The following is a 24,734-nucleotide window of genomic DNA, read 5'->3' as shown; positions in this document are numbered from 1 at the left end:
AGCATAACGTTCATGGAACGTTATCTTAAGGTTAGCATAATGTTCATGCAACGTTACCTTGAGGTTAGCATAACGTTCATGCAACGTTATCTTAAGACTAGTATAACATTGCCAGAACATTGGCATAACGTTGCTGGAACATCATCTTAAGGTAAGCATAACATTCCTGAAACGTTCTTTCCCCCAAAATGTTATTAACAATACAACATTCAAAGAACATTAAAATGTCCACTTTCTTTCAAGTTAAAATGTTATTTTAAGGTTAGAAAAAAAATTCTGCAGAATTTGTACAACTTTATTTTTTATTAACACAACCATGTGAATTATAAGTGCACACTTTTACAGCACATCAAAAAGTAGAACATTTCATATGATTATCATACATTTTTAAACGCTACATTATAGCTTAAAAAAACAACAACACATATTTTCATATAAGCATTTAAATGTAATGAAAACGGTGTTTAAGGGTTAGTTCACCAAAAAATTCTGTCAGTAATCACTCACCCTCATGTTATTCCAACCCCGTAAGACTCTTCAGAACACAAATTAAGATATTTTTGATGAAATCTGAGATCTGGCTCACTCCTCAATAGGCTTCTAGGCAATTTTATTCTGGCGAGTTTATCAAGTGACGACAATAATTTTTATGCACAAAAAAACAAAATAAAGACTTTATTCAACTATTCATTTTCTTCCGTATTGGCTTCTGAGTGACTTCACTAGTGCTGGGAGAAAAAATCGATTCACCTAGGTATCGTGTTGTTGTTTTTTAAACGTTCTTAAAATGGATTATTTCTTTATTACAGAATCGATATTAATTGAAATTCAAGTTAGAGACGAGGTTGACCGAAGTAAGTCTCTTCGTTCCAACAAAGGATGAAATGTGTTGTTAAATTTCGAGTGTCGAGTAACTTAATATCCCTTTCAATTGGACACGTAAAAGCGGCGTGAGATTGAATGCATTGATAAGCCATCACGCTACTCATATACTGGGAGAGAGATAAGACAATAGAGCTGCACGATTCATCTTTAAAAAAATGTGATCTCGATTCAAACACCCACACAATCTGCTTCCATTTCGTCTGTCTATTAAACCCTTGACAAAATCATATCGCAACATTTAAAGCTGTGCTGACCCGGAGAGAGTCGTCATGAAACAGCTTCACAATCAGTCTTTTCAACCTCATAGTATCATTATTTCTGTGATGCAATAGGCTAGTTCAAATTATCATAGAAGTACTAGGATAAAAGTTTAAATTTCAAATATAAACACTGATGTTTATGATAGCAATCAAGATAGAGTAAAGCCCCAATCACACCTAACACGTTTTTCCGGTTCGAAAACGCGAGGCACACAGCACTGCCCCAATCACACAGAACAAGCAGTGAACTGCGTTTTTTGTTGCTAGGCGAACACAGAAACAGCTGTCCTGTCAGTCAAGTAAATGTCAAATCAGACTTTTATTAACTTTGTTTATTTTCTGTTAACATTGTGATAGTTACGATTCGTGAAGTCGTTAAGCTCCTGGTAACCCGCAAGAGCACCACAAGTTTATCTTCCATCATCGCACTCTCTGGCGTCCAAAACAACTGTAGCTTTCATCACTACAATGGAAGACCCGCCTCTCTATTCATTCGGTTCGAGTTGATTTTTTTTTCAACTCAATCATATATTAAAGAGAATGTAGTACTAACTGTATGATGCTTCTGAAATAAGTCAGAAAGATGAGATGAATTGTTTTTGTAAATATTACTCATCTTATACATCATGTAGCCTATACAGTCTGTAAAAGTGTGATTTAACATTTTCTGATGGTCTAGTGTTAAAAATAAAATAAAAATCGCAATATCGAATCGCAATTCTTAAAAAAATATTGTAATACCAGCAGTATCAGCACCCAAGTATCGTGATAGTATCGAATCGGGAGATAGTTGTATCGTCCCAGCCCTAGAGTTCACGAGAGCAGCGAGAACTGAGAAGATGACGCAGATGGGACTCGATGTAAATTTCACTTTTGTGAACTCACTCAGAGGCTCACACATAAGAAAATGAATAGTTGAATAAAGTTGTTATTTTTGCACACAAAAATAATTGTCGTCGCTTGATGAACTTAAGGTTGAGCCAGTCACTTGGACTATTTTAACAATGTCTTTACTAACTTTCTGGGCAGAATGAAATTGCCTAGAAGCCTTTGGAGGAGTGAGCCAGCTCTCATATTTCATCAAAAATATCTTAATTTGTGTTCTGAAGATGAACGGAAGTCTTGAAGGATAATTCTGGTATTTAGCACTTTGAGTCTCTTTTCTGGTTTGTTTTGGATGAACTAGAGTGGTGGACACAGAAATGTTGACGATGGGTCCTGTCTCGACTTTTTGACTCGTTTAGAATCGCCTTTGAGCGCTTCAGAGTGGCTGTCTATGGGCATGCACGAACATGTCCTAAAAACAACCCTTAACGTTCGTTTTCAAAACTGTGCAACTCACCGAGTGGTTAGTGGTGTTCGTTGATGATTAAAAACAAGTAGCGTAGCAAAATACAGTTTCTGTTGTGTTTTATTTGCCATTTTGTAAAATCCCATTAATTTCTGTTGGAGGACTCATTGCTCGTTGATATTACTGCGCTACCGGGAACGGAAAAGATGCTTCAGACTCAAATATCGAGCGGAAGTTTATACTTTGTTGTGAGCTATCTGAAAAAATAGTATATTAGTAAATATATAGCAAATAACACGGATTGAAATCATACATTGTGCCGATATATTTGTTTTTAATCATCAACGAACACCACTAACCACTCGGTGAGTTGCACAGTTTTGAAAACGAAAGTTATTAGGTTTGTTTTTAGGACATGTTCGTGCATGCCCATAGACAGACACTCTGAAGCCGTCAAAGGCGATTCTAAACAAGTCTAAAAGTCGAGACAGGACCCATCGTCAACATTTCTGTGTCCACCACTCTAGTTCATCCAAAACAAACCAGAAAAGAGACTCAAAGTGCTAAATACCAGAATTATCCTTTAAAGGGACACTCCACCTCTGGAAAGATGAATGTGTATTTAAATTGGGTCATTTATGTAGAAGAAATGTGAAATAGGGCTGTGCCGGTAAACTTGACAACTGCACCACCGCGGTTGTAAAGCGCCACCGCGGTGGCTGAGGAGTACCGGCGGTGGTTTGCCAAAAAAAAAAAAGTTTGTATGTAAATGCTGTTTTACATTAATATTATGACACACAAAGCTTTGTTTACAAAATAAATAATAGGTTAGCAATTAAATGTTATATCGCAGCCATGGAAAAGTTTGAATTCATGAGAGAGTTGTGCGTGAGTCCATAAATTTAAACTTTGTCGGCTTTGAATTCTGGTTTGCGATCTTCACCCGATAATCAGTGAATTTAAAAATATTCCATTAGTTATTCCATATAAAAAGTTGAATTGTCTACTTTTAAACAAAACAATTCAAAACGAAAATAAACCGACTAGCATGTTTATGTAGTCCGTAGTGTGCAATTCTCTAGGCGCGTTCACTGCGAAGATGACAAGTGAGCAATGTCAACTTCATCTTTGCAGCCCGACACTGACACACAAAAAAAAACACTTTATTAATAAACAATTCAAATGTCTCCTTGCTATATTTGACACGTTCATAATCATTACGGTTTGTGACAGCTGTTATGTGCGTTATTGGCAGCGTCACACACATGAACGCGTCAACCGCATCAGCACCAGAACATGGAGATTTTATTTTAGAGAATGATCACACAACAGACATTAGAACATAATCGAATATAACTCATAACGTTGCTGGAACGTTAGCACAACATTGCTGGAACATTCTCAAGGTTAGCATAACGTTCATGGAATGTTATCTTAAGGTTAGCATAATGTTCATGGAACGTTATCTTAAGGTTAGCATAACGTTCATGGAACGTTATTTTAAGGTTAGAATAACGTTAATGGAACGTTATCTTAAGGTTAGCATAACGTTCATGGAACGTTATCTTAAGGTTAGCATAATATTCATGGAACATAATAATCAGTGAATTTAAAAATATTCCATTAGTTATTCCATATAAAAAGTTGAATTGTCTACTTTTAAACAAAACAATTCAAAACGAAAATAAACCGACTAGCATGTTTATGTAGTCCGTAGTGTGCAATTCTCTAGGCGCGTTCACTGCGAAGATGACAAGTGAGCAATGTCAACTTCATCTTTGCAGCCCGACACTGTCACACAAAAAAAACACTTTATTAATAAACAATTCAAATGTCTCCTTGCTATATTTGACACGTTCATAATCATTACGGTTTGTGACAGCTGTTATGTGCGTTATTGGCAGCGTCACACACATGAACGCGTCAACCGCATCAGCACCAGAACATGGAGATTTTATTTTAGAGAATGATCACACAACAGACATTAGAACATAATCGAATATTCAAAAATCGTGACTCATCCCTGCATGGAATCTCTTTTTACTTTTCCCATACTTTCACTCGTGTCTCACCCATTTCCAAAGGGGATTATAAACGTTTCTTCCTTTGTTCGCTTTTAGGTCGATTATTTTCGTATTCTTTACTGTGCAGGCTAAAGTAGAAAAACCGCTGTAGGACAGATATAGCCTACATTTTTTACATGAACGTCAAATTCTTTTCAACACAGTTTGTGCTTGTTATTAGACATATTGGTATAGGCGCGTCAAGTTCATTTGTAAAGCGCGTTTCACAAGGACGGGTGATTTTAGTTTGGCTTTCTCTGGCAGCGCGCAAACATAACTTAAATGTCTTATCCATGTGGAAAATAAAATAATCTCCTCATACCTTTTACAAGTAGAAAACCTGAAGATATCAGAAAAGAGATCGATGGTCTCTTTCCTGCTCGTGTCCCATATCCCTCTCAAAGCGCAGAGCGGTAGGCTATATCACGCGTCTTTGTGTGGAAATAGTAGTTAGCAGACTAATAGTAGTTAGCAGACTAACTTTTTTTTTATGCATGCAATGGGATTAATCATAGCATGCTGATGAATGATGTATAATAATAATAATTAATCTGCATTCCCTAGTTTTGCACTGATGTAACAAGACTGACAGTGACACAATAAGACCTCATGTTAGCAAAATGTCTTAATCTTTTAACTCTTAAAAAAAAAACTATTAAAAAACATGTATGTTCTTTAATGTTTGATTATAATTTTACTGTATTCACATAGGGATGGGATTTGATAAGATTTTATCAATAATAATGCCACTGACGATTCTGATTATCAATCCAATTCGTTAAAGGAGAAGTTCACTTTTAAAATGAAAATTCTGTCATCATGTACTCACCCTCATGTTGTTTCAAACCTGTATGAATTTCTTTCTTCTGCTGAACAGAAAGGAAGATATTTAGAAGAATGTCAGTAACCAGACAGTTTTTGGGTCCCATTGACTTCCATAGTATATTTTTTTTCCTACTATGGAAGTCAATGGGACCCAAAAACTGTCTGGTTACCGGTACTGACATTTTTCCAAATATCTTCCTTTGTGTTCAGCAGAAGAAAGAAATTCATACAGGTTTGAAACAACATGAGGGTGAGTACATGATGACAGAATTTTCATTTAAAAGTGAACTTCTCCTTTAACGATTCTCTTATCGATTCTTGATAGCACTGTGTGGAAAAATGTTTAAAATGCTTTAAAAAAAAGTGGTTTTATTTATTTTAAAGTTTAAGCTTGAGTTAGCAAACTGTACTTTTTATATAATTTATGTAATAAATAAAACCTAAAGTGTTACTGATTAGTTATACACCGATTCAGACGTCTCCTGAGTTCATTAAAATGAATCGGTTCAAAGGAGTCATTAGTTCGCGAATTGGACGTGTCGTGCGCGTTGTGTGATTATCCCAGCAGTTAGGACATGGAAATCCAAGATTTGTGTCAACACAGAAAACATTTCATCACTGTATAGTTTTATTTCGTTTAATTAAAGTGTTGTTTTATGTCAGCTGAATGTCCGGAACGCGAGAAGATAAGGAAACTTATTTAGCACAATTCACACCCAGCAGTATAATTCAGGGAAAAAAAAACCTCCGAATGCTCCACACGAAACTTTGGTCTTCCGACATTTTACCACCGTGTCGATTTATTTTGATTAATATGTGCGAGGGAGAGAGAGCAAGGGCAGCGCTTATGGAGACGGTGAAGTCGTTTACACAGAGAGTGCGCGCGCGCGCGACCGGCTCTCTCTCTCTCTCGTCGTTCTTTTAGTTAAAACATACGCCCTGTCACAAACGCAGCCGTTCATCTACATTACTCACCGATCAAATAAGACTTTGGCAGGACAAAAAATCACTTTGGCGGGCGCTAAAACAAGTTCAATGCTGGAAAATTCCTGCGTGAGTTTCCATGGTTTCCATTAGACTCGCACGGTAGCCAGAGGCGTCTCATCAAATCGCGAGCTCAGCTGTTGTTGACGCTGTGCGTGTGCTTCAAGATTATAAAAAGTGCTAAGATCCCGATTGGCCCAGAGAAATGTCAATTATAAGAATTATCCAATAATGTTTCGCAATTCTAGCCTGCATGGCAGTTTACTGTGAGAAACAATACACCCCCAAAAAAAAACCTCTCCGGTTCTACGCGATTCACATAAATGACACAATTGACCAAGAAAACGGCGATTTTCGGCGAAAAGCGACAAGTTTGCAGGTGTGTAAACAAAAGTTTTTTTTTTGTTAAATAGATTAAGATTTTTCTTAAATAGAATAGATTTATTATATTATGTAAGTTACCAGTATTTACTTATATTTATAGCAATGCTTTACAGGCTTTATTGTGTCGTTTCTTTGTTTTTATTTATTTATTTCAAAACAACCACCCAAACACCGCAACACCGCCGGTATTTGGGTCCATTACCACCGCGGTGGTAAAAAACTGCCACCGTCACAGCCCTAATGTGAAATTATTTTTTTAGTTTGGAGCTTTCTAGACTAAGAAAAGCCAGAAAATGTATTTTTGGCTTATGTGGATGAAAGACAACAACTCCCAGAATGCACTTGCTTCGCTGCTCTACGAGGCCACTCTCAAGCCACACCTACCGGTTAGAGAGCAGTTGTAAATAATAAAGCTAAGCTAAGCTAAGTTACTAGTCTCTGTGAGTATGCCCGGGCACAAAATGTCCGGGATTCGACTTTTGGGTTCTACAGTCGCCATTTATTGTGTTTACTGTGACGAGCAGGACGAGACTAGGGCCACAGGAGAACGACGCGAGGCCGGTGGCGTGATTACTGATGACCGACACCTGTGAGGCACTGGCTCGTATCTCTCACGGAGGAGCGGGAATTTTCTTAGCAGTGGTAAAACGCACATCAACCGATCACGCCACCGGCCTCGCGTCTTTCTCCCGCGGCCCTAGCCTCGTCCTGCTCGCCACAGTAAACATGATGAATGGCGACTGTAGAATGCAAAAGCGGTGGCATGATTACTGATGAGCGGCGCCTGTGAGACGCACCGGTCTCTGGGCTATCTCTCACGGAGGAGCGAGTATTTTCTTAGCAATGGTAAAACGCACATCAACCGATCACATGTTTAGCGTTAATGTAAACACTACATTCAGATTCACCAATCGGAATGAATTCAGTTAGATTGAAACAAAAGGTGTGCATGTAAACAATGAATGGCGACCGTAGAAAGCAAAGCCGAATCCCGGACATTTTGGACGATCTCGACGGCCGGACATGCAGGTTTCTGCCGGTGAAATCAAACGCACTGGCACTGATCTGTGATAGGTCTGTTAGCATATTAGCTCCAACCCCCTATGGGCGGGTTTGAAAGGGTGGGAACTAGTGCTTGTAGTCTCAACAGAAATCCCCCCCTCTTACACTTCCTCCTACAATGACGCAAAATGACGATTTTTGCATCATTGTAGGAGGAAGTGTAAAGAGGTAAATACAGATTTCTCCCGTCTCAGGGGAAAATGAGAAAATGTTGCACGACCATTCAATAGTATGACTGGGTTTCTAACATTGCAAAGCTTAATGCAAATGGGTGGAGTGTTCCTTTAAAGGGATAGTTCACTTTGAAATTAAATTTTGGTGTTTTAGCTTACCTGAAGGGCATCCAAGATGTAGGTGTCTTTTTTTCCACAGTAGTTTCAATTTTGATATTTTTAGGTCAAACCGTTCTTGTCTGTCAGTCATATAATGCAGGTCTATGGTCACTGTCTCAAAGAGCATGCACAGAGTCCAAATTAAACAATTCCCCATCGTAAGTACACATTGACGGCCTAAGACACGAAACGAGCGGTTTTTGTGAGAAAACGAACAGTATTTATATCGTTTTTACCTCTTATAAAACAACCACGTCAAAGTGATCTGAGGGCACGGGCGCTTCCTGCTGTGTGACGTGTGCGCATAGATGTATATACACTAGATGTTAGGGCTGCTCGATTATGGAAAAAATCATAATCACGATTATTTTGGTCAATATTGAAATCACGATTATGTAACACGATTATTTCACATGACTGGGAACGTGTTGCATTTATTAAAAAGACACGGTAACGCTTTACAATAATGTTAATTAGTTAACATTAGTTAAAGTATTAACTAACATGAACTAACAATGAGAAAAACATTTGTTACAGTATTTATTAATCTTTTTTAATGCTAGTTAATAAAAATACAGCTGTTCATTGTTTGTTCATGTTAGTTTACACTGCATTAAGTAAGGGTTAATGCCCGACGAGGTGTCCATTATCAGGTTTTAATGGACGACGGCGAGGTGTGAACCTCCGCTGAAGTCCATTAATACCTGATAATGGACACCTCGAAGGGCATTAACCCGCTTATACCATGGTTACTTACTAAAGTTTAATGTGTTTTAGAGTAAAAATCGTGAGGGTTTTTATTTATTAAGTCGAGCGCACTATTTAATAGTATACAGGCGTTGCCAAGCAACGTGGCCACAGCGAGCTGACCGCAGCAGTTGATCAGTGAGTTTGAACCAGCGCATCATTTAAAACTGTCATCAGTTCCTAGGTGTACATTATCACTTTTTAATGGACACCCTGCAGCCAATCAGAATCGAGTATTCACCCAGACCATGGTATAACTAATGTTAACAAATACAACATTTCATTTTAATAACGTATTAGTAAATGGTGAAATTAATATTAACTAAGATGCTATAGAAATATTGTTAATTATTAGTTTATCTTAAGGTAAGTTAGTTATAATGCTAATTAATGAACCTTATTGTTAAGTGTTACCAAAGACACCTTTCAACAATTCTTAAAAAATCTAAATTTGAACATTGATTGTACTTTTTGAACTATTAAAATAAATAATGTATCAGATAATACTTCAATGAGTATTTAATTCCCGCAGGTCTACCACTTATAATGCGGGAAATCCCCCCGCAAACATTGATTCACTTTAGCATGTAGATTGTATGAGTATCTTAAATGAATCCACACAGATTATAAAATCAAATCAATAATTTTAAAACTTTCTCCAAGATACAATTTCACAAACCGCGTGAGTGTTCAGCGGTGATGCGTCTTCTCTCTCTCTCTCCGTCTCTCAAAATGCGCTGGACTGGACAAGGCAAGCGTCAAATTCAATTAATTGCACAGCCCTACTAGATGTCGCATTAAAGACATTCGTTCCAATGAACTGCCGTAGCCAAGGCGACATCTAGTGTATATACATCTATGCGCACACGTCACACAGCAGGAAGCGCCCACGCCCTCAGATCATTTGGACGTGGCTGTGTTATAAGAGGTAAAAACGATATAAATACCGTTCGTTTTCTCACACAAACCGCTCGTTTCGTGTCTTAGGCCATCAATGTGTACTTACGATGGGGAATTGATTAATTTGGACGATGGGGAATTGTTTTAATTTGGACTCTGTGCATACTCTTTGAGACAGAATCCATATTCCTGCATGAAATGACTGACAGACAAGAACGGTTTGACCTAAAAATATCAAAATTAAAACTACTGCGGGAAAAAAGACACCTACATCTTGGATGCCCTTCAGGTAAGCTAAAACATAGCAAAATTTAATTTCAAAGTGAACTATCCCTTTAAAGGGGTGGTTCGGGATTTTTGACATCGGACCTCATTTTTATGTCAGCCTGGTTGTTATTCATCAGTGGAGACATTTTTTTTTTTTTTTAATTTATTTCTTATATTTGGATAGTTAGCCGATGCTAGGCTAGCGCGAGTCAAGGGTATATGTTAGCCAGCCATTAAAAAAACGTTTTACCCACTCCACAGTGCACCAAACGCAAATAAATTATAACACTAGACTATCGATGAAAATGTCCGTTGAGAGAATAATGTTAGAAATCAAACATTACCTTTCATCTCAATGATCCCAAAGGAACTAGTTTCTCAGCAGCTGCGGAATTTTACTTTGCTCCGGTTAGTAATGCGGCAAAAAGTAAACACAGTGTGCCAGCGGCAGGTAATTATGCCGGTACTCTTGCATCATGTGTGGACCGGCTCACTCGGTTGCCTAGGTAATCAATATCACTCCGCTGCTGCTGTAGACAAGGCTTATGATTACAGGGAACAAATTATAACTAATGCAATGTGATGAAAGGTAAGTTTGATTTCTAACATTATTCCCTCAACGGACATATACATCGATAGTCTAGTGTTATAACTGATTTGCGTTTGGTGCACTGTGGAGTGGGTAAAACGGTTTTTAATGGCTGGCTAACATATTGTGGGAATATGTTTCATTTATGTTCATGTGAGGCATAGATGATGACAGTTTAATTTATGTTCATGTGAGTTGACAGTTCAAAGAAGATTAAGTCAAGCAACCCAGTCATCGGACATTAACCTTTGTATCTGTGTACACCTCCTGAACAGTGACATGACTCCAAGTTTTGTCTATTATCATGTGAAGGTATGGGTGATGCTATCAGGCTGATTGGATCATTTGAATGATAGTGTTATGCTTATTCTTGATTGAATCAAGAATCATCCCTCTGCTTTGTTTGACTTGTCTCCACCTCCAAAAGTCCCACCTCCTTGTAAATGTATAAAAACTATACTGTATAGAACTCAGACAGACTTTGGTGACTGCAGCTACCGACAGCTCGCGTTCTAGGGGTTGGAACAACATGACGGTGTATAATTACTGACAGAATATACATATTTGGGTGAACTAACCCTTAAATATAAGTAGTGTGGGGGTGCCAAACTAGCACTGTGGTCCAGTCTGTTCATGATGTGATCCAGTCTGTGGTCCAGTCTCTTCATGCCCTGTCTGTAAAGTGAACAGATTGACTGATGTTACTAATGGTGATTTATTATTTCATAAACATTTAATAATAACAACAGTGTGACTACTCTATAAATGTTAACCCTTAAGTTATTTAGGCTGTGCTTTGAGTACTATAAATATTAAACACACAAGATTAAAATGTAGGTTACAAATGTTATACAATGGAAAGGTTTAATAACACATTGTAAACGATTAGCTACACCTGAAAATGAAAACTTCCATCATTGAGGGGAAAATAAGATAACGTGCATCAAAATTATGTACCTGCTAAACTTTTCTAATTTGTACTAATTTGCCATACTATGGAAGTAATACTTTCATTGTATGACAATAGCAGCATTGAGAAAGGTTTTCTTAAGCTTTTATAATAAAATTATAAAAATGTATAAACAAGGGCTTGGCATTAACCATAGACTGTAAAAAAATATGGACGTAGTGTCCGTGACGTCACCCGTAGGTTTCTGAAGAGCATTTTTGAAGCCTAAAGTGGGCGTAGCCGTCCGTCGCCATCTTGGCCTTGCGTCACTCCCGGATAACAGAAAATAGGCAAACAGGCGGGGCGTGAGTGGAGCTGAGCAGCCTGGCTATCTGAAATCACCTAGCTCGACGTGATCGAGTTAGCTGATAATGTAAAACCAATTAAACATTCCTATTTTTGCCCTTCGAAATATTATAATAGTTAAAAGACGTGGCTACAAGTTAGACTGTGTATTACTTCCGAGAGTGTTTGTGTGTGACAGTGATTTATGTGCATAACGTTACATGTCCGTCACTCTTTCATGGTCCGTCAGCGCGGCATCGCTTAAGTTCGTAGAGAGCTTTATTCAGTCCATTTTAAATTCTGATTTTGGCCGTCTCTCAAATGGGTTAAACCATAGATTACCTTTGAAGTGCAAGTAAATGCGCTAGAAAATCCGCGCTCATTCATGTGCATTTATTGCACGGACGGAGAAAGCGCCGACGCCTGCATGATTTCATCTGACGGTACATAAGCATATTATAATCCATCTGTTCGGTGAGAGCAGAACGAACGAGCATTTATTGACGTTTTAAATTTGAAAACCCCAAAAAGCAACGAAATTGTCAGACATCCATTAGTGCATGTTCACAGAGGAAAACAACTGAAATACAGCGCTGGTTGTTCTCTCGAACGATAACGACGGAATCCAAAGACGTGGGCTTTGTACCCAAGTATTAAATTGTATGAAATAATCCCGGAAAAAAGCACAAACACTGCAGAGATGGCAAGTTCAGCAGCTAACATTTGCTGAGGTGAAGTGTGACGACTAGTAACAGCAGACAAACGGCTAGCACTGACAGCGGCAATCCACCTGTCACTCAAGTGGCCACTGGCCACACCCTTAAATTTAAATATTAATCAACTAAACGGACGAGTTATAAAATAATTCACCCCCCTCACAGTTGTTATGAAGGGCAAAATTAGCTGTATAGACCAAAGCCACATAGAGATCCAGGCTGTAAACATGTTTTTTTCTGCTGTAAAGTTGGTAATTTTAACATGAGGGAGATACAGATTTGACTCACTCCTGCAGCCAGGCCAAGCGGCCAGTTAATGAATTGCAGTTTAACTCACTTCCGTGTTGGTTTCAAGAGAGAGACGGGGAGGTTGCCGCTTGGCATTAAAGGAGAACTCCGGTCAATTTTAACATTGAGCTCATTTTTTTGTACATTTGGAGTGCTGTCAATACAGAGAACAATGACAAAAATCGGTCTTGCCTTCACCGAGTTATTCTATTTTTAAAATTTGCACCCTGTTGACTTCAATGGGGCAAGTACTAAACCTGCTTTTAGCCTCTTAACATCCTTGATGTGTCATTACAAGTGCACAGAAAATGTGAGTGATTCCTTCTGAGTGAACACGAGTGAGTCTGACTGCAGTAGATGTGAAAGAAATGTATAAAAATGATGTTATTTAAGCCAGCGCAAATACCTTTGTTTACATCCTGTTTTTCGGTTGAAGTCCAAAGTAGTCGATTGCAGAGTTCACACGCATAGGTTTAATACCTATGATCACGCGCGTGAACTCGGCAATCGACTACTTTGGACTTCAACCGAAAAACAGGATGTAAACAAAGGTATTTGCGCTGGCTTAAATAACATCATTTTTATACATTTCTTTCACATCTACTGCAGTCAGACTCACTCGTGTTCACTCAGAAGGAATCACTCACATTTTCTGTGCACTTGTAATGACACATCAAGGATGTTAAGAGGCTAAAAGCAGGTTTAGTACTTGCCCCATTGAAGTCAACAGGGTGCAAATTTTAAAAAGAGGATAACTCGGTGTAGGCAACACCAATTTTTGTCGTTGTTCTCTGTATTGACAGCACTCCAAATGTACAAAAAAATGAGCTCAATGTTAAAATTGACCGGAGTTCTCCTTTAACCCTGGTCTTGTAACTTGTCCTTTGGACAAATAAATCGTTCATTCACTTGTAAAAAAAGTAGCATTTTTTTGAAGCAAGGTTATTAATCTGTGTGTAACGTTAACGTATGTGTGTGTGTGTGCGGCTGTAAGTTATGCTTAAATTAAAAGAGCACATTAATATAAAACGGTGATTCAACTGACTTACCTTCGAATTAAGCGGTTGCGTGACATTCATGTTAATACTAGGCATGATGGCATTATAAAACCCCAATTTGCCCTCCAGGTGGGCATTCCGTCACGTGAAAACTATGAATTAACCATCCAGAATACTTTTTAGTTTACATCCATTCACATTGAAAAATTGCCAGCAAAACTTTTACAAAACCTCAAATCAACACATAAGATTAAAAGCCTAAAGCCTAAACTTACAGCTAAAGTCTAATCAACCTAACCTCACCTCTATCGTTAGTTAACGTTAGCCTAAAATTTGAGATGCTAACGGACTCTTCCCAAAGACACTAAACCATTTCTATAAAGTAAATATTCAACGGAAGGGTGTCATTTACATGAAAGAATGTGTCAGAAACATTTGTATGTACTATTTGTGTAATGTTGGTGACAAAACTCACCAAACTTACCTGAAATTAGCGAATGCATCAGTGAAAGACGGAGTTCCTGCTTGTCGTCAGTTAGTTGAGCTCCCCGCCCGTTTCCATGGTAACTCAGTTCAAATCTGGTTCAAATGTAACTCGAGTGCGCGCGCCAATTAAAAGACGTAACGTTAGAAGTCACGCAGAATTTACATAAAAGAAGAATTGATGGAGGGAATTATTTGGTAATCATTTAAAATATCCTGAAATGTGAGGTTAACATTTTTAAGTGTATAGGCTAGTGGTCATCACCAAACTGTAACAGAATGATGAAGCACGAGTGTATGTTTACAAAATCATAGGTTATAATAGGCTATAATATAATGTAATGTGTAATAGCCTATAATATTATAAAAAGCTTTATAAATGGTTAATGTGGTGTAGAAATAAAATTGCAAAAACATTTATTAAAAACTAAACATGATATAGGCTAAGGCATGAATATATTTTGTGAAATATATCCAGGTAAACATATTTACAGATGTAACATGAGGAACAATTTAAAAGATGTATGTTCAATGTATTTTTGAAATAATATATTTTCAAAATGTATTTCAATATATTTAACAGTGCTTCACATATGTGGATAGCATATCTATCCATACATCTATCTATAAATTATAGGAAGGTCTGTCAGTCTGTCTATGTGTCTGTATGTCTGTCTGTTAACAACAACATTTTCAAACTTGACAGGTTTTTTGCTACAGGCACAAGTGAGTGCAGTGTAAAGTTTGACGTTGTTTGGATTAGAAATACAAAAGATATTGTTAAATATATTAGTAAAAGAAGGTAATTGTTTAAACATTCTGGCATAAACACTCTGTCAGCAACTGCTACACTGTTTACTTCTGAATATTGTATTTTATTCACAGCTTTTCTCTGAGTTCACTGTGTAGCCTGCTCTCTGAATCGTGTAGTTAAATTTTCCTTGGTGCTTTCTTCCATGCATAAATAAAAATGTCACTGAACTTTTGCTGTGTAATTGTAACAATGAGCACTCAAACACACCAAAACAAAAATTATTAAAAACACACACAAAAAAACGATTTTGCACGGGCAGTTTGCCATCATTTGTAGTATCACACTGTTTGCTCAAGCGTAGCGTTTTCTCTGAGTTCACCGTGTAGCCTGCTCCCTGAATCATCACGCTTACTCATTTGTGCATGTTAACCGAATCTGTAAGTCAGCTATGCTGTTTACTTCTGAATATATTTCATTCTGGTGCTTAACATTATCACTACTAATAGTAATAGTAGCATGCTATTAACCAACAAAACATATCCTATTCAATGCGTTTACAATCTCTTTCACGGGCATCATTTGTAGTAGCCTATTCACAAACTGTTTTTACTCAAGCGTAGCATTTTCTCTGAGTTCACTGTGTAGTCTGCTCCCTGCATCGTGTAGTTCAATTTTCCACATTTATTTTATGTCATTATTTCAGGATCAGTATTTGCTTTCTACTGTACACAAAATAAAAATGTCACTAAACTTTGGCTGTGTAATTGTAACAATGAGCACTCAAACACCAAACCAACAATTACTAAAAAAACACACACAAAAACTGATTTTGCACAGGCATTTTGCACTAGTTAATATTAATTTATTAATAGGCTATATAGTGCTGGTTTATTGGGGTGGTGTTATAAACTACTGTGATGTTTAAAATGTTTATATGGATATATATAGTCATATTATACAAATCTAGTGATTGTAAACTGTTAAGAAGCAAACAACATGTTCCCAGAACGTTTTATGATAGCCTAAATATAACATTCAGAAAATACTAATAACGTCATAAAGACATTCCAAGAACGTTGTTCTAAGAACGTTTTCTATCAACGTTATGAGAACTTTCATCAGTCACAAATAATGTCATAAAGACGTTCCAAGAACCTTGTTCTAAGAACGTTTTCTATCAACGTTATGAGAACTTTCATCAATCACAAAATAACGTCAAAAAGACGTTCCAAGAACTTTGTTCTAAGAACGTTTTCTATCAACGTTATGAGAACTTTCATCAATCACAAAATAACGTCAAAAAGACGTTCCAAGAACTTTGTTCTAAGAACGTTTTCTATCAACGTTATGAGAACTTTCATCAATCACAAAATAACGTCATAAAGACGTTCCAAGAATGTTGTTCTAAAAATGTTTTCTATCAACGTTATGAGAACTTTCATCAATCACAAAATAACGTCAAAAAGACATTCCAAGAACTTTGTTCTAAGAACGTTTTCTATCAACGTTATGAGAACTTTCATCAATCACAAATAACGCCATAAAGACGTTCCAAGAACCTTGTTCTAAGAACATTTTCTATCAACGTTATGAGAACGTTCATCAATCAGAAATAACGTTATAAAGATGTTCCAAGTACGTTGTTCTAAGAACGTTTTCTATCAACGTTATGAGAACTTTCATCAATCACAAAATAACATCAAAAAGACGTTCTAAGAATGTTGTTCTAAAAATGTTTTCTATCAACGTTATGAGAACGTTCATCAATCAGAAATAACGTCAAAAAGATGTTCCAAGAACCTTGTTCTAAGAGCGTTTTCTATCAACGTTATGACAACTTTCATCAATCACAAAATAACGTCAAAAAGACGTTCCAAGAACGTTGTTCTAAGAATGTTTTCTATCAACGTTATGATAACTTTCATCAATTACAAAATAACGTCAAAAAGACGTTCCAAGAATGTTGTTCTAAAAACGTTTACTATCAACGTTATGAGAACTTTCATCAATCAGAAATACCGTCATAAAGACGTTCCAAGAACCTTGTTCTAAGAACGTTTTCTATCAACGTTATGAGAACTTTCATCAATCACAAAATAACGTCATAAAGACGTTCCAAGAACCTTGTTCTAGGAACGTTTACTATCAATGTTATGAGAACGTTCATCAATCAGAAATAACGTCAAAAAGACGTTCCAAGAACCTTGTTCTAAGAACGTTTTCTATCAACGTTATGAGAACTTTCTTCAATCAGAAATAACGTCAAAAAGACGTTCCAAGAACCTTGTTCTAAGAACGTTTTCTATCAACGTTATGAGAACTTTCATCAATCACAAATAACGTCAAAAAGACGTTCCAAGAACGTTGTTCTAAGAACGTTTTCTATCAACGTTATGAGAACTTTCATCAATCACAAATAATGTCATAAAGACGTTCCAAGAACCTTGTTCTAAGAACGTTTTCTATCAACGTTATGAGAACTTTCATCAATCACAAAATAACGTCAAAAAGACGTTCCAAGAACTTTGTTCTAAGAACGTTTTCTATCAACGTTATGAGAACTTTCATCAATCACAAAATAACGTCAAAAAGACATTCCAAGAACTTTGTTCTAAGAACGTTTTCTATCAACGTTATGAGAACTTTCATCAATCACAAAATAACGTCATAAAGACGTTCCAAGAATGTTGTTCTAAAAACGTTTTCTATCAACGTTATGAGAACTTTCATCAATCACAAATAACGCCATAAAGACGTTCCAAGAACGTTGTTCTAAGAACATTTTCTATCAACGTTATGAGAACTTTCATCAATCACAAAATAACATCAAAAAGACGTTCTAAGAATGTTGTTCTAAAAATGTTTTCTATCAACGTTATAAGAACGTTCATCAATCAGAAATAACGTCAAAAAGATGTTCCAAGAACCTTGTTCTAAGAGCGTTTTCTATCAACGTTATGAGAACTTTCATCAATCACAAAATAACGTCAAAAAGACGTTCCAAGAACGTTGTTCTAAGAATGTTTTCTATCAACGTTATGATAACTTTCATCAATTACAAAATAACGTCAAAAAGACGTTCCAAGAATGTTGTTCTAAAAACGTTTACTATCAACGTTATGAGAACTTTCATCAATCAGAAATACCGTCATAAAGACGTTCCAAGAACCTTGTTCTAAGAACGTTTTCTATCAACGTTATGAGAACTTTCATCAATCACAAAATAACGTCATAAAGACGTTCCAAGAACCTTGTTCTAAGAACGTTTTCTATCAACGTTATGAGAACGTTCATCAATCAGAAATAACGTCATAAAGATGTTCCAAGAACCTTGTTCTAATAACGTTTTCTATCAACGTTATGAGAACGTTCATCAATCAGAAATAACGTCATAAAGACGTTCCAAGAACCTTGTTCTAAGAACGTTTTCTATCAACGTTATGAGAACGTTCATCAATCAGAAATAACGTCATAAAGACGTTCCAAGAACCTTGTTCTAAGAACGTTTTCTATCAACGTTATGAGAACGTTCATCAATCAGAAATAACGTCATAAAGACGTTCCAAGAACCTTGTTCTAAGAACGTTTTCTATCAACGTTATGAGAACGTTCATCAATCAGAAATAACGTCATAAAGACGTTCCAAGAACCTTGTTCTAAGAACGTTTTATATCAACGTTATGAGAACGTTCATCAATCAGAAATAACGCCATAAAGACGTTCCAAGAACCTTGTTCTAAGAACGTTTTATATCAACGTTATGAGAACGTTCATCAATCAGAAATAACGTCATAAAGATGTTCCAAGAACCTTGTTCTAAGAACGTTTTATATCAACGTTATGAGAACGTTCATCAATCAGAAATAACGCCATAAAGACGTTCCAAGAACCTTGTTCTAAGAACGTTTTCTATCAACGTTATGAGAACGTTCATCAATCAGAAATAACGTCAAAAAGATGTTCCAAGAACCTTGTTCTAAGAACGTTTTCTATCAACGTTATAAGAACGTTCATCAATCAGAAATAACGTCAAAAAGACGTTCCAAGAACCTTGTTCTAAGAACGTTTTTTATTAAACGTTATGAGAACGTTCATCAATTAGGAATAACGTCATAAAGACGTTCCAAGAACGTTGTTCTAAGAACGTTTTTTACTCAACGTTACAAGAACGTTAATAACGTTGTATGAACGTTCCGAAAACATTATTTTAGTAACGTTTTGTGCTAACATTTACACAACTTTTAAGGAACGTTAGTGAAAGTTCTGGGAACGTTCCCTGTTAGCTGGGAGCCTACCTAGATGCGCATGGCATGCGCGAGCGGTGCGCGATCATGGTCGACTGACAACGAGATTAAGCAGCTGAACAAGAATAAGGCCGTGTTCCGATTGTTCTCATCTCAGCTCCGCCGAGACAAAATAGACATGCCATTTCAAAAATCTTTCATTTATTGTCAGAAATGTGTTTTCAAAAGCATCGCTTTCATCAAATTCTATGTGACATAATTTCCAGTAGGCAACTGACTGCAAACAGGCACATCAGGACACAAACGAGCAGGCTTATGTGCCGGGGCTGAGCCCCGGAGAGCCCCGGCCCAATTTAACCACTGCTTATGACTCTCAATTACTCTTTATAGCTCTACATTGGTTTATGATTAGTTCATATCTTTGCTGATCATGAGTTCATGTTGAAATAACTATTTATTCAGGGATTAGTACATGATTATTCATGTACTGTTATTGTAAAGGGTTACCTAAGATATATATGAATTTCTCATTTTACAGTATTGCTTTGGTACGAAAGCACATGCTAAACTCATAAATATGATCATGTTTTATCAGTGTAATGATTGTTGTCAGAGTGACTTACTGAATTGATCTGGACTCTTTAACCACAGGCAGAAGCTTCTGAAGAACTTCATCTGCTGTATTTTGTGCTCCAATAAACTGATTTAGCTCAAAAACCTCCATCTTCTGCTCTGATGTCAGCAACACATAAACCAGAGCTGACCACTGTGAAGAGGAGAGTTTGGTTTCTCCTATTTCTCCAGATTTCAGATAATGTTGGATCTCCTGCATCAGTGAATCATCACCCAGTTCATTCAGACAGTGGAACAGATTGATGGATCTCTCTGGAGAGCGATTCTTCCTGATCTTCTGTTTGATGATCTGAACTGTTCTCTCTTTGTTGTAGGAGCAGCTTCCAGTCTGTGTCAGTAGTTCTCGTAAGAGAGTCTGATTGGACTCCAATGAGAGACCCAGAAGGAAACGCAGGAAAAGGTCCAGATGTCCATTCTTACTCTTGAAGGCCTTATTTAAAGCTCTCTGATGCAGCTTAGATAATGAAGGATATTTCTTCTGGTTTCTGATTTTTCTAAAGAAACTTTGTATGGTTGTGTCAAACACATTTCTGTTCTCGTTTGTAAAGTGAATGTGTGCATATAGAGCTGCTAGATGTTCCTGGATGCTCAGATGAACAAAGCAGAAGACTTTCCCCTGATACAAACCCAACTCCTCTCTGAAGATCTGAGTGCACAATCCTGAGTACACTGATGCTTCTGTCACATCAATGCCACACTCTCTCAGGTCTTCCTCATAGAAGATCAGGTTGCCTTTCACGAGCTGCTGGAAAGCCAGTTTCCCCAGTTTGAGAATCATGTCTTCATCTTTCACTCTCTTCTCATAGTCCTTCTCATGTTTGATGTTGGTCTGAATGATCAGGAAGTGTGTGTACATCTGAGTGAGAGTCTTGGGAATCTCTCCTCTCTCTGCTTCACTCAACATCTCCTCTAGAACAGTGGCTGAGATCCAGCAGAACACTGGGATGTGGCACATGATGTGGAGGCTCCTCGAGGACTTCAGGTGTGTGATGATTGTATTGGCCAGACTCTGATCACTGATTCTCTTCCTGAAGTATTCCTCCTTCTGTGTGTCACTGAAGCCTCGTACCTCTGTCACTCGATGGACACACTCAGAGGGGACGAGATCCGCTGCTGCTGGTCTGGAGGTGATCCAGATGAGGGCAGAGGGAAGCAGATTCCCCACAATGAGGTTCATCAGCAGCTCGTCCACTGAGGCTGATTCAGATATATTACACAGTTTCACTTCGCTCTTAAAGTTCAGAGACAGACGACACTCATCCAGACCATCAAAGATGAACAACACTTTATATTCATCACTGGATATTTCCATTTCTTTAGTTTCTGGGAAAAAGACATGAAGAAGATCTGAAAGGCTGAGTGTTTTGTCCTTCATCAAGTTGATCTCTCTGAAAGCAAGTGGAAATATGAGCTGGACGTCCTGATTCTCTTTCCCTTCAGCCCAGTCCACAATGAGCTTCTGCACAGAGACTGTTTTCCCAATGCCAGCGACTCCCTTTGTCAGCACAGTTCTGATGGGTTTGTCTTGTCCAGGTAAAGGTCTAAAGATGTCATTGCATTTGATCGGTGTGTCCTCTGTTGCTGCTCTCCTGGATTGAGTCTCAATCTGTCTCACCTCATGCTCATTATTGATCTCTCCACTTTCACTCTCTGTGATGTAGAGCTCTGTGTAGATCTCATTCAGGAGTGTTGGGTTTCCCTGCTTTGCTGTTCCTTCATACAGACACTGAAACTTCTTCAGCATATCTGATTTGAATCTGCTTTGGACCAGTGAAAGATTGACAGATTACAACATAAAGAGAAAAGTTTTAGTAAAATAACAACACTCTATAATCAAAAAATTAGACAATATCACAGAAGCAACAGTGCTGTTGGTCTATATATCAGTAAAACTGTCTCTAGGAATTGGATATTGATATAAATTTCATTATTTGATTCTGTTCTCAATTCAAATAAATCTGGAAATATCTGAGATACATGTACATTTTGTAGGGAAAAACCTCTGAACTAATGCAGTAAACTATACAGTGGACCTGCTTCACTTGGATCATTAAGATAATATTAAAGGTAAAAATTAGCAACAATGTCCAAATGATTGAATTCAATAAATCAACATTCAATTTAGTCTGAAAATCTGAAGGCCGGTTTAATGAACTTCCATAACCTGCAGCTCCTGAACTTCCTGAAAGAGTTGAGAGGCTCTGAAAGTCTTTGAAATACTGATGGTAACAATAATCAACTTTTTTTAACCCTCTGGGGACCAAAAACGCGCCCACGCATTTTGCTCGTTTTTTTTTTTTTTTTGCAATGCAAAAATAAACACTAAATGCTCTGTTAATTTTGATCTTTCATTTTCGTGTTATACATCAATCGTGCCTGTTCAGTTTCTTTTTTTTTTTCTGTATACTCACAATAAAAATAAAGTGTTTTGCTTTTTGCCAAAAAAAGAAAAATTAACATGATGCGATTTCTGCCTTCTCTCTGTCAGTAAACTCCAATTTGAAACGCGTTCGAAAATGATCTATAACTCCGCGAAAATTCAGTCAAACAGGCAAACATACCCACGGGCATAAAGCTTGAGATCGCATCTTTTAAATGAAGTAATTTATATAAAAGACAAATATTCTCAGCTTGTGAAATCTGTATTAAAAGAGAGCGATTCCAGTCGAGCTTATTAGAGCTCATTCAAATGTAATGTGACCACTCCCCGGAGAGCACGTGCTATTCAAACGCAAATTCTGAGAACCATTTCAGACCTGTGAAACTATGGAAGCAGATTAGTCTCAAATATTATTCACGCAAAAAACATGATTCATACATGCGTAGACAGTTTCACATGCATGAAACCTAATTCACGTACCCCCCAAAAAAAAATCACGTGCGTGAAAAAAATATACATTCACAAAAAGCAATTCACGTGCACAAAATAAAATTATATATTCGTAAAATATATTTCACAAATGCAAAACACAATTTGTAGAAATTCAACTGTGCACAAAAACCTTTGAATGTTTAAAATGTACGAGTTTATCCTTGAATGTGCAAATCGTCATTCACGTGTGTGAATCGCCTTGGTTGTGTGTGTGTGTTTTTGAGACTTTCCTGGCAGCGCAATCCTCCCTACACAGAGGAGTCGTACTCTTTAGGCAATCAGATTTAAGCTTATGAATCGACCAATCAGTATCACGTGAGGGCGGGCCTACCGGCATGTTACGTCATCAGCTTTCGACCAGTTCATGGCTAAGCAGAGGTATGTGTAATTGATGGTTCATTTCTGTGTTAACTGTTGTTAAAGAAGTTAGAGATCAGTTGAAGCAATAGTTTATGAACTACTGTTTAGTCCACATGTGAACATTAACATTTATTGTTAGTATTGATGGATTTTCATGTCCTGTGCTGTCCACCACACATTCATGTATGTAGTGAAGTGCATATGGAGACATCTCTTTTGTTTTAAGCTGCATATATTATGTAGTTTTATCGTTTCAGATTTTCGAGACAGATGACTTATGAAGATGCAGACAACCAGTATTGTGATCTTACCATTCCTACTGTAATTCTTTTTAAAACAGTCATGTTGCAAGCCATCCATTTTGACAGTTGTTTCAACAAAAGGTTGAAAGTGATGCATTCGGTAACACTTTAGAATACTGTATCTTACTTACTGCATAACTAATAAGTAATTATTGAAGAACTAATAGGTAATTATTCATTAACTACTTCTTCACTACTGTTAACTACTAAGGAAGATGTGTTAACTAATCAGTATGTAATATATTTTTATGATTGTGTTAAGTAACAGTTAGTTAATCAAGAAATAATGAATTCTGTCATAACTCTTGAAGAACTACTACTAATTATCTACTAATTAAGGTTCAAGAAAAATAACTAAGTAGTAACTACTAATGAACAGTCATACAAAACTAACCTCAGATTAGTTTTTATATTTTATATACAGTACTGTGTGTGTCTGTTTTCCTCAGCATAGAATGCCATTGAGCAAATTCATGTTTGAGGCAATGACTGAGGGAAACTGAAAATATAGGGAACTTATTAGTAATTCATAAATACTTATCAAATAATTCTGCAGGAATTACTTACAGTAGAACCTGGAACAGTATTCTAAAGTGAGAATATAGGGAACTCATTAGTAATTAATAAATAATTATCCAGGAATTAGGCTACTTATAACCTGAAACAGTATTCTAAAGTGAACATATAAGGAAATTAATGGGTAATTAACAAATAATTATTAGATAATTCTTCAGGAATTACTTGGAACCTGGAACAGTATTCTAACGTGAGAATATAGGGAACTCATTAGTAATTAATACAGAAGTATGTGGAATGTGTAAAAAACACATTATTAACGGTATTATCTAAACCTTTGTAAAATAGATAAGTTATCATATATTATGATACATTTTGCTAATTAAATAAAAAGTTTGCTTATTTGCAGATCAATATATAGCCTAGTAAATGTCTGCACTTATCTTTCTTATTAGTGCTGAAGAATGACTAAAACTGGCTAGAAAATAAAATAAAAAACATTGATCAGTGCTTTTTACTTTTCAAGTAATTACCTTTGTACTCTTACTAAGGTAATTTTGAAAATGAATAGGCCAATAGTTTATAATTTTACTGGAGTAATATTTTATTGGGTTATCTGTACTTTTACTCAAGTACTTGATTTGTGTACTTCATCCACCACTCCACTGCTAAAATAAAACGGTTTATTGTAGTAACCACTGTGTATGACTGTTCATTAGTAGTTACTTCTTAGTTATTTTTCTTG

The 24,734-nt window shown here is 36.8% G+C and overlaps 1 protein-coding gene across 3 annotated transcripts in view; it reads right to left on the bottom strand.

Annotated features, from left to right (window-relative positions):
* Positions 1 to 24,734, bottom strand: part of LOC307163685 (NLR family CARD domain-containing protein 3-like) — a 116,066-nt gene that overhangs the window by 30,507 nt on the left and 60,825 nt on the right. For 2 of the 3 annotated variants that reach the window (XM_079879871.1, XM_079879872.1), the window contains exon 6: positions 19,930 to 21,696. In XM_079879871.1, coding sequence (XP_079735997.1) covers positions 19,930 to 21,696 — 1,767 coding nt within the window. Of the gene's footprint in view, positions 1 to 19,929; positions 21,700 to 24,734 lie in introns of all 3 variants that reach the window. The other variant, XM_079879870.1, reaches the window with a different exon arrangement.

The sequence above is a fragment of the Squalius cephalus genome (assembly GCF_949319135.1).
Source record: "Squalius cephalus genome assembly, chromosome: 8".
Classification (NCBI taxonomy): domain Eukaryota; kingdom Metazoa; phylum Chordata; class Actinopteri; order Cypriniformes; family Leuciscidae; genus Squalius; species Squalius cephalus.
This window is presented reverse-complemented; position numbering and strand designations above follow the sequence as displayed.